The sequence below is a fragment of the Saccoglossus kowalevskii genome, chromosome 20 (assembly GCF_978046115.1).
Source record: "Saccoglossus kowalevskii chromosome 20, keSacKowa6.1, whole genome shotgun sequence".
NCBI classification, from domain to species: Eukaryota; Metazoa; Hemichordata; class Enteropneusta; family Harrimaniidae; genus Saccoglossus; species Saccoglossus kowalevskii.
In genome coordinates, this window is record NC_140660.1 from 9629121 (window position 1) to 9640202 (window position 11082).

At 36.0% G+C, this 11082-nt stretch overlaps 1 protein-coding gene and 1 long non-coding RNA gene across 2 annotated transcripts; both read left to right on the forward strand.

Annotated features, from left to right (window-relative positions):
- Nucleotides 1-6897: 6897 nt before the first annotated feature.
- Nucleotides 6898-7534, forward strand: LOC146729986 (uncharacterized). Its single transcript, XR_014927921.1, has 3 exons — nucleotides 6898-6984; nucleotides 7136-7157; nucleotides 7429-7534. It is a non-coding gene; the product is annotated as an uncharacterized LOC146729986 (long non-coding RNA).
- Nucleotides 7535-7940: 406 nt separating this feature from the next.
- Nucleotides 7941-10563, forward strand: LOC144360007 (BMP-binding endothelial regulator protein-like). The gene is made up of 4 exons (XM_085494531.1): nucleotides 7941-8192; nucleotides 9321-9553; nucleotides 9699-9985; nucleotides 10402-10563. The coding sequence occupies exons 1-4, from the start codon at nucleotides 8051-8053 to the stop codon at nucleotides 10409-10411; spliced, it is 672 nt and encodes a 223-aa protein (XP_085350657.1). The 5' UTR covers nucleotides 7941-8050; the 3' UTR covers nucleotides 10412-10563.
- Nucleotides 10564-11082: the final 519 nt, after the last annotated feature.

Below are 11082 nucleotides of genomic sequence, written 5' to 3' on the forward strand. Positions count from 1 at the left end.
ACTGGTAATTTTTAAAAAGAATAAGGCATTGTACCAGTGTGTGCCGTTGTTTTGACGCCAAGTGGATCAAATATTCTTGACTTCACACCACCGTCTCCCCATTTTATGATTTTCAGCAATTTCAGTGAAACCTAGGCAAATATTATCGCCTTCAACGTCGATCTTTTTGGGTCAACTGGCTGCAGAGCACTCACACCCAAATTTCAGCTATACTGTGTCGGATTCAGTACAAGAGACACATTCTTTCAATGACTACATCTTTCCACATCGCTTGCCGAATTTTGTATTAACAAATATTGTTTTACATGTGTTGAATTGGGCCAATGTCGAACATTTTCGAATGGTCGTTCAAGAGAAGTTCATTAGCATGCTTTACTGCAGAAAAAAAAAACAGTCTGTGCCCGGGAATGTGGGGTTGGTCTCGTGGGTACTGATAGTCGGTATAAATAATTACTTGGACTCCTATTGTTGTAACTGATGTATTATTCACACGACAGATACTCAATACTCAACACCGTCACATAAGAACTCTATCTAACGAAAAAATACCTGCCGGGGAATGCCCATCGCAAAACGAGGCTAGTGTCAACTCATTATCAAAACCGAGTTCAGAGTTCGTAAGATTGTTGTAACTGATGTATTATTCATTCGACATAATCACAATACTCAACGCCGTACACAGATTAACTATATCTACTGAAAAACTATCTGCTGGGGAATCCCCATCTCAAAACGAGGCTTAAGTCAATTCTACATCATAACAGAGTTGAAAGGTCGTAATTTACCTCCGTTATCAGTACGGACAGAATATACCCGGGAGTTGGGGTTGGTATTGGAGGATAACCGAATACCAGGGAGGCGCAGTTTACCAGCAAAATATCAGGGAGGTTGGGCTCGGTCATGAGAGTTCCAACAGAATAAAACTAAGGTGTAATTAGACAGAGTACCAGGGAGTTGGGGTCTAAAGTTGGGTACTGACAGAATATCTGATAGATGGTTTGGACTCGGGGTACCAATATAATACCAGGAAAGTGGCATTTGACATGCAGGTACCAACAGAATAGCGGGAGGCAGGGTTTGGTAATGACAGAATACCAGATGGGGTAACAGTGATTCCATTCCTAGTCTGACAGAATACAGAAAAGGATGGGTGGTACTGACCAAATGCTAGGGATGCAGACGATTTAGACGTCATGCTGTACGTCATGGCGAATGGCTAAATGGCTAAATGAGAACCACTCACAAAGTTTTTTCTCTGTTTTGTTAGTAAACAGCAAAAAATAATATACAAATGAAAAATGCCAATCACTAAATCACTCTACTTCTATCCAATAGACAAACTATAGTTTACCCTCCCGAAAAAGTGATAGGAATGTTCCACCAGACTGTGGTAAATGTTACTAAATAACGATGCGAGGACTAAAGAGACTGCAAGAGAAAGAGGATGATAGGAGAAAATATTATAATAATAACTTTATTACACAACCAAAATCATCAGAGGGTTTAGTAAAATAAAATGATAAAACTAACTAAATAAAAGTAAAACATTAATAGAAAAAATAAAACGGACATTGCATAGAAAATACATTGGTTCTCTCATGTATGGTATTTACATAATTAAATATTTCCATTGAATATTGTATTTTTCAAAAATTAAAATGAAAAAAAGAAAGAGCAGGGGGTAATTGTATGAGTTCTGTTGAAGCTGTTAAGGTCAAAAGGAGCTGCTAGTGATAAGGAGGATAAACAGCCGGAAACAATACAGTACGATTGGGAAGGGATCACGTGATGCCAGTCAACTGCTGCATTAATATGATTTGATTTCACAGAGCAGCATATACAATGTGCGTGCTTTGTTTCAATGACAGAAAAGCAGGGGTTAATACACAATGCCATAAGTTATGGTTTTCTAATGTGTATATTGACTGATATTTTTATATTTTTTGTGTAATGTCTAAAATACGTTGTTGGATTTTCAAATTTAAACAGTGTTAATGATTCTGCTAATTTACTAAATCAAATAACTTGGTTTTAACATAGAATGATTTCACTTTTTTTGGGTAATATTGTCATTTATTTTCAAAACTACTCAAACATAAATTCGATATTCACACAATATTAACAGATACTATTTGTTGAGATGGTTGTTAAGCTGTTATAAATGCTATGTAAAAAATGGGTCAATATTATATTACACGACACGCCGGAATGTCTGAACCAGGCTATTATAAACTATTATTTACCTAAAGCTTTTCTAATCATGCCAATAAATGAACATCTGTTAAGTTTTGGTGACAAGATAAAACAAATAGTTCACATACATTTTATCTGCACACACACTAAAATATATTTCACTAATTATTGTCTATTGTATGTAAATATGCAATAGAAGTACCGTACTGTATTTTCTTTACTGTATTAGAATACACACTGTTTCCACATTATTCATTTTTTTCACTGTCACTGGATGACGATAGTTAAAAAAAATCCTAAATGTTTCCATGGAGATATAAATATGAGAACATAATTAATGTAAGCGTCTTTAGAGGTTTTCATGATTACGTAGAGTTTATTGAAAAACACACACAAGAGGCTACACATTGATTGACACAATTATGGACGAGCACCTGGGTTCGGTCCATAAGCTGGAGATGTACTGGAAGTGGCAGTAGACAGAAGAGGAAAGGGTGGCAAATCACGAAAGGGATGCCGGGAGGTATGGTAAGTAAAGATGGAAGCTAGGAGAAAATGGTTAGCAAGAATGGAAGGACTGCACGTGAGACGGGGAGATAAGGATGGTAGGCAAGCGATTGCAAGTAGATAGGGGAGGCTGGTATGGTTCCTACGTGAAAGAGGGGAGTTGGAGAGGCCATATACGCACGGGAAAACCATGGGATTTAAAAAAAGGTGGGAGGTTGATAGGGACTACAAGCGAATGAGGATGGTGGAAAGAGACCATTAGTATGAGAAGGAGATCAGAAAGTACAGTGGGCAAGTGTGTGCGGTCGGAATGAGCTGCTAGTGATAGGTGAAAATAAACGGGGTCGGAAACAATACAGTAAATTTGAGAGCGACCACAAGTAAGATAATAGGGGATAACTGATGCATTTTTAATCTCTATTTTACAGAGCAACACGTCCACAGTGCGTTCTTTGTTTCAATAATATGTTGAAAAAACGGCGGGAGTTAACACACTATGTCATAATTCTTTGTTTACTAATGTTTATAATAGCTGATATATATAGTTTGTTTTCTTCTGTGCTGGTTTACGTCAAATATATTTCTACATGTTCTATGCTAATATATATCACACATTAATTCTGTTAAGATTGAATATAATTCAGCTACTTCACATTCAATTAAATATCCATATTTCACTTTTTTGGCTAAATATGTTCATAAATGTACCACCAAACTCTAGAAATAAATTCCCTATTCATACAATGCTTACCAAATACCAATTGCCATTCAGCTGTTACAAAGCGTCGTGAAAAACTGGTCAATATAAAACTGCACGCCAGTATGTCTGTCCCAGGCTATTAAACTATTAATAAACTAAAGCTTTACTAATCATACTAATAAATGGACATCTGAGCTCTTTATGCTTAGTTTTGATGACATGATAAAACAAACAGTTTACATAAATGTGCTGATTTCCTCAATTTTATGCGCACATCAACTAGAATTATCTTTGTGATGAATATCCTCGATTACATGTGAATAATCAATAAAAGTGCTGTACTGCATATATTATTTTCAAAATATTATCTCCTTTATATGTGTACATCCACCAGCATCACCTTTACTATATGTATACCCTGATATGTCTATCAGTCAGCTCAAGTACTAAATCAATAGGATAAACTGTCAATGTCAATAGAGTAGCCAAGGTGGATAAGTAAAGTATATGGCTTAAGTACTGGAAAAACCAAATTCTGTCTCTAACGCATGCTTTTTGCTTCATTTACTGTAATTTTACAGACAGCCTTCAAGAATGTAAAAAAATCGACGATATTTCACATTTTCCTCGATAAGGGGCTGATCCCTCTCAGGATTCATTTCCTACGTGTACAACCAAATTTTTCTATCATTTCCCTACTTGACGACCCTTGCCAAGCTATGCACGGACTATAGTACTCATTTCGCCCAACCTTCTATTGCTTTTAATCGAACGCTTATCGCTTAATTTCCGACCGGAAAACGACTACATTTTTATCGCTTTCTTTTCTCGGTGGCTTATTAAAAACTTCGTCCGCTCGCCCGAACACTGGTCACTGGTACATGAGTGGTCGACACGGTGGTTTTCCTGGTAAAGTGCGAAGATACAACTAGTATTATTAGTGGTATTTTTGAACGATCCATGACACTCTGTATCATTTGAACGCAAATTGAACTGTGACATTAAGGTAAATGGTCCGTGTTCCACAACGTGCTGAATCCTGCGCTGCCTGCTCTTTTTAATAATGTTTATCGAGACAGCAACGTGAAAAAGAAAATGCTAACTTCTTTGGGCCATGTGTTGAGGGACGAGAAATGAAGAAAGAATTTATGTGTCTCCCCCTCCCCCCCCAGAAAAATCAATACCAAATGTTATTTTAGAGTAATTTTTATTTGTCTTTATGTGATAGTTGGTCTATCATTATCATATAGCATTACAAACAGGCAGTCCTCGTAGAGGTTCAGAAGGTTACCAGTCTACTCGTTTTGATGAATGATCTGGGGTAGTCACAGTGTGGCTTGTTTGGTAAGAATAATCCTACCATCTCATAGCATTAAATTGTGTACATGTGCCCTTGACGTATAGAGACATCTTAATCAGTCGTGTTTCAAACAATATTGATTTTCCAGTGCCCATCACAACTCTCCTACAGTTTTTTGCACACAACCCAGGAGTCAAATTAACAGGGTGTAAATCACAGAATTGGAAGAGTTGTTTATGCATTGACCAATTACATGGAATCTCATAAATACCAAAGAAATATTTTCAGAAAGGTTCATATGCACAGCACTGTAACAATGCATGGCACGCAATCGCACAACAAGTGATACTCGCCTTATATAACTTGTTTTAGCCGACCTCAATTAATTAATCAACGAAAGTTACCACTCAATTTAGCTGACCCCACGTCCTAAAATACCGAACTTGACAGGGCGTAGGACAGACTTATACCACTCATGGAGGAAGGAGTTAAGTAGGAATTGAAAGAGATGACCTGTTTAGAAAGTTTTATACAAAATAAGGCAAGACTGACACACTTATTCGTATGTCAGTAGCTATGGCAAGCCCCTGTGTGGCATGTAGAAATGAGCACATGTTATGCATCACTTCATTACGATCATCACGTTTACTGTCATGATTCAGTGCATGGTTTATATTTATCATTGTGTTTTTAATTCGAGGGCTATTTCATACAATTAAAATAAGTATAACGTCAAAGGAGTGAAAAAAATAGGTAAGTATGCATACTACAATGACCTTGTCCAACAACTATAAAACATATATATACCAATCTCATTGCCTATTGGGATTAAGATAGTTACAATCACTATAGTGCTACGAGCTACAACTATTAAGCACAGGTCATCCTGGTACTGTGCATTACTGTATGCAACACGAACAGGATTAATTTGTTCCTTCATATGAACAGGTCACAAGTGATAACAATGCGTTACAGAACAGGATGTCAGCTTTCATTTGATAGATGGTGAGCATTGGGTAATTCTGTGAATATGGCTGTTCACCCAGGCAAAACAACATTTAATCTGTCTAATAATATCATCGACGTCTTCACTACGACTGTACAGGATATTACCCAAATATGAGTAAAACTACTTTAGGAATACACTGATTCCCATAAACAGACTTTTTAGGTTAAAAAATAATGATATAAATAGTTTCATATATGCAACATTCATCAACCAAAAAATAGAACCTTAATGGAAGGACATATCACCCCAACGTCATCTGCATATACTGGGTAGTTTATATACTAACCGCCCAAATAACAAACAACTCATCTTTTCACTCAGGGATCGCTTAATCCATCTACATACACATTCAATAAACGGAGAGATAAAATGCCAATTTGTCATTTGTTCATAGTGAACAATAATGACAACAAGACGAAAATGATAATACCAATGTATCATATTCTCCGCAACTATACCATCATGCCCTACTTTTTTATTAATATTTTTAATTTCTGATTGTACAACATTTTTCTCGTGTTTAAATTCAATATCCGATATTCCGGACTTAGGACACATATGCGCCATTATTGTTATCGTTCACAGAATGACATAATTAATTACGCCACATAACAATGTTGTCAACTTGCCGTGGTAATCACAAACCGAAGCAGGCAGTGGCATTGTTTTGTTAGACGAGCTAACATTTCCCGCAGAAACTTTTGGAATTTGTACTAGCTGTTCTTTTAACATTGTCGCCTGCTCAGCCTGTTTCTCATTATGTCTACATGCACTTAGCGAATATTGAAATTGACACGAGACTTTTCCATATGCTCAAACATAAGGAATGTTTCCCGTGCATAGCACTGCAGTCTTTTACATGGTCATTCCAGCCTGGAATATAGTTAATGTTCTTGGCGATTATACTTGGCATACTTTTATTAGATGCCCTAGACAAAGCATTGTTATTGTCCTATACATACATATCTGAGCTGCTGAAACCCCTGCGTTGAACGTTGAGTATATACGACATACCATGTATGGTAATTGTGAAAATATTATCCACAACAGATGGTGTAATTACTACAAGAATAGACGTCATCAAGTCAAACCTTTATATTGATTAACAGCAGGTCAGCAGGTCCAATCTGGCAGTTGTGTGTTTGCTTTGTGTGTTGTGTTTGAGTTGCAAGAAATTTCAACATTATATTTCCGTTAATTAGTGAGTCAATAATGATGTTGTGTTGGGTAGTCCTCATTTTAATGGCAAGCGTCACTCTTGCAGCTCCACACAAGGTAGGTTTACATTGTATTAGACACTTGATTATCTACTCAAAATAAGATGCGTAAACCATGGCGGTGAATTGATATATGTAAACACCTTATATATTATTGTTATTCACTATTACTATATTCTAATATTGGTGTTCATGGCTGTTGTTTACAGAAATTGGTTGAAAAGCAGGTCGGTGAGTGAGATTTTTAAAGGTGTTGGGGTGTTTACCAATGTTTTATATAATTAACAAATTATTCCTTCCACTTAATCTGTAGATAGATTATTTTATTTGTGGACAGACCATGTTATTTGTAAATAGCTCAGAACTGTGTGTTTTGTGTCGATTTTTATTTTCCATGAAGATAGCTGGCAAATAATAGATATGTTTCTAAATTGTGCGAACAGCTATTCACGTGAATATGTAATGTCCAGACACACACTGATTTTTTTTACTATTTATTCAGGTCGATCTGCACAACCGCAGTACGAATATGTTGGTTGTTTTAGAGACACGGCAGACAGAGCCATACCAACTCTGGAGGGTACTGATATACGACTTGATGGGCATTACGGGTTTCGTGCAAATCCAATACAAAAATGTTCGCAGTGCAGGACGGAGGATGGTGTGCTTCAAGTGCAGATGCAGCAAATACATATACTAAATATGGAACATCTTCGGCATGCACAAATGGTGAAGGTGGAAAATGGGGTGTTTACCAATGTTTTATATAATTAACAAATTATTCCTTCCACTTAATTTGTAGATAGATTATTTTATTTGTGGACAGACCATGTTATTTGTAAATAGCCCAGAACTGTGTGTTTTGTGTCGATTTTTATTTTCCATGAAGATAGCTGGCAAATAATAGATATGTTTCTAAATTGTGCGAACAGCTATTCACGTGAATATGTAATGTCCAGACACACACTGATTTTTTTTACTATTTATTCAGGTCGATCTGCACAACCACAGTACGAATATGTTGGTTGTTTTAGAGACACGGCAGACAGAGCCATACCAACTCTGGAGGGTACTGATATACGACTTGATGGGCATTACGGGTTTCGTGCAAATCCAATACAAAAATGTTCGCAGTGCAGGACGGAGGATGGTGTGCTTCAAGTGCAGATGCAGCAAATACATATACTAAATATGGAACATCTTCGGCATGCACAAATGGTGAAGGTGGAAAATGGGCAAATGATGTATATAGACTGATATATAATGGTAGGAAAACAATCTTCGTGATTTTACAGAACCTTGTGTTGTCGGTGATATTTTTGTTTGTAACTAGTCATACTGGTCTTTATCACATACATAATGTGATAGCAGTGACATAAAACCATGTAATATTTAAAAAATTATATTACAGACAATTCTGAGAAACATACTCAGGTGAATTACATGATCTATTGGCAACCGTGGTGAGATGAAATGGGCCGAGAAACTAACATACATCAATTATAGAAACGTTGAGAGATTCACAACCTTATTTCGAAGTCGTGAAGTTTATTCGTTGATATTTGTAAAATCGTCTCAATCGATATAATTTCAGAAAATATAGATGATAAACAGAATCGTATGCACGATTGCGTTTTCGACAAGCCTCCCGGGTTCACGAGTGAGCCACTATAGACGACAAAAGTGTTTTGGGGTAGTTTGCACAAGTTTGAAGTGTTTGAGCTGAAAGAGCCAGTAATTTCGCTCCAAAATTCTTTGCTTCAACGTATTGGACAGTGTTTGCACTGAATTCATGACAATATGGCTTAATGGAATGAGCACGTGTTGAGCTATTTAAATATAACGAAAATGACTTCTTCAATTAAATGAAAATGAAAATTAAATGTCGCCACCACAAGCATAACTTCAAGAATCACATCTCAAGTATAAATTGTGACTACTTACGACCAATTCATGAATTTAAAATAACAGCCACGACAATTATTTTTTTGACAAATCATTTTTTGTAGACAAATTTTTGAAGTTAGACTATGTTATTTGAAAACCTAAGTAGATTAATAAAGATATTTGAAGAAGAATATTTTGTCACATACACTGATATTTGTTTCTAGACATTGGTATTTAAAGATAATGTTGTTATTTGAGCAATAACCCCCCCCCCCACCGAAGGCCGGTATACCACGAGATATTGCACAATTCACGACATATATGCACGAGCATACAGCGATATTAGTAGATTAATTTTGATATTTGAAGATGAATATTTCCTGACATACTTCGATATTTGTTGCTAGATATTGGTATTTGAAGACAATGTTGTTATTTTAAGATTTACCATGACATTTGAAATTAGACAATAGTATGATATAATTAACATAACAATATATGTTACAGAAGGAAGTGCTTCTGGTGACCCACACATGATAACATTTGATGGAAGTCGATATAGTTTTCAAGGTGTATGCTGGTATACATTTTTCAAAGACTGCACAACACATCCTGATTTTGAAGTCACAGCTAAGTTTGAACCGAGAGTTGACACCGAACAATTTAAGACAAGAACTGTGTCCTTCAATGTTACTGTTGAAGACCAGTATGTTATTGTTAATCGCCGCAATGTAGTTACAGTAAGTTACTGAGAAATCATATCGGATAGCTAGACATTCAAAAATGTGACATATATTAAATTACATAATGTTAATACAACTTTATAGAAGGTTGTGGTATTCACAATATTTAATATTTTAATGTATATATTAATTTATATTACAGGGAAACATTGATGGTGGGCATGTAAACTCAACTCTTATACATATCAAGGATGACGAGCGCTTGATTACATTGATGTTCAAGTCAAAGGATACAACTTTCACTCTGGAATGGACACCGAGCAATCATCTGTTAAAAGCAGCATTCTCTGGCACTGATTACAATGGCAAGATCTGTGGTTTGCTAGGTAATGCTGATGGTGACAAACGTAATGACTTCCAGACGCCCGATGGTATTGAAGTAAACGACGCCACTACGTTTGGTGAAAGCTGGAAGGTAAACGGAAAAGTGTAAGTTCGTTATTTCTTATTCAAACAGTTGTCGTATCGTGATTCATTTACGATACCGAATCACCTGTCTTTAGGGAGTTAAGTATATGTTGATATTACAGATGCATGAATAGCTTTAATCTAAGTCAAATTGGGTGAAACCTAGTAGACATTACTAAGCATGTAACTATATCGACCTATACATCACATAAAAGCTAACTAATACAGACGTACATATGCCGTACCAATGATTACAAGCCATTGTCACTTTTTTGATTTTTTTCGACTATTGAAAACAGCGTGTTTTAAAGCCACGCATGACTTTATGAATTGCACAGGAGGTTCAAAATGAACCTAGACGATCGCGTCCCGATTTGTTAATAAGCAATACATTTAATATAATTGGCAACATATTAACAAGATCATTTTTGTTACAGGTGTGGTTAACAGTCTTCTACTACCAAGAGCTGGACACATGTATTATTTATTCGGGGGTGTGTTTTTTTCGATATGTTGTTTGATGGCAATTCGAATTTGTCGATTTCAGCAAAATTACGGATTACTATTATATATATATAAACTTGAATTCCAGCATCAAAATGTCAAATAAATAATGAAAAGGGAACTCTCGCTGATAATTTACTGAAAATAAATTAGAGTTAGTTTGGTATACAACAAAAGATGCGACTTACACCAGTTGTATGCATTGCATGGCTTCATATCGATCACGACAAAACTAATATTAATTATATTGTCTGTACAAGCTCCGATTAAAAATTTACTTTGCTTCCATGAATTATTGAGCTACATTTGCTGTCACACATCTAACAATTTCAACATAATAACCATGAAACTGGACAAGCATTTAAATCACAAAGTCGCGGGGTCGTGTTTGTTGTGTATTCCATGTGACGTGTACAACGTGTGTAAACTAGAATGTTTCATTACGCTGAATTTGAAAGTGTGTGTCACTTGTAACGATAAGTGCATTGGACCCATTGGACAAACTCTAAACATACGTTATTGAGATCACGTGACGAGAGCTAATACTTACAGCATCATGCTGACACGTGTCTGGATCAATGCGTGTATTTTGGAGTGCAGATTATAGTAACCTG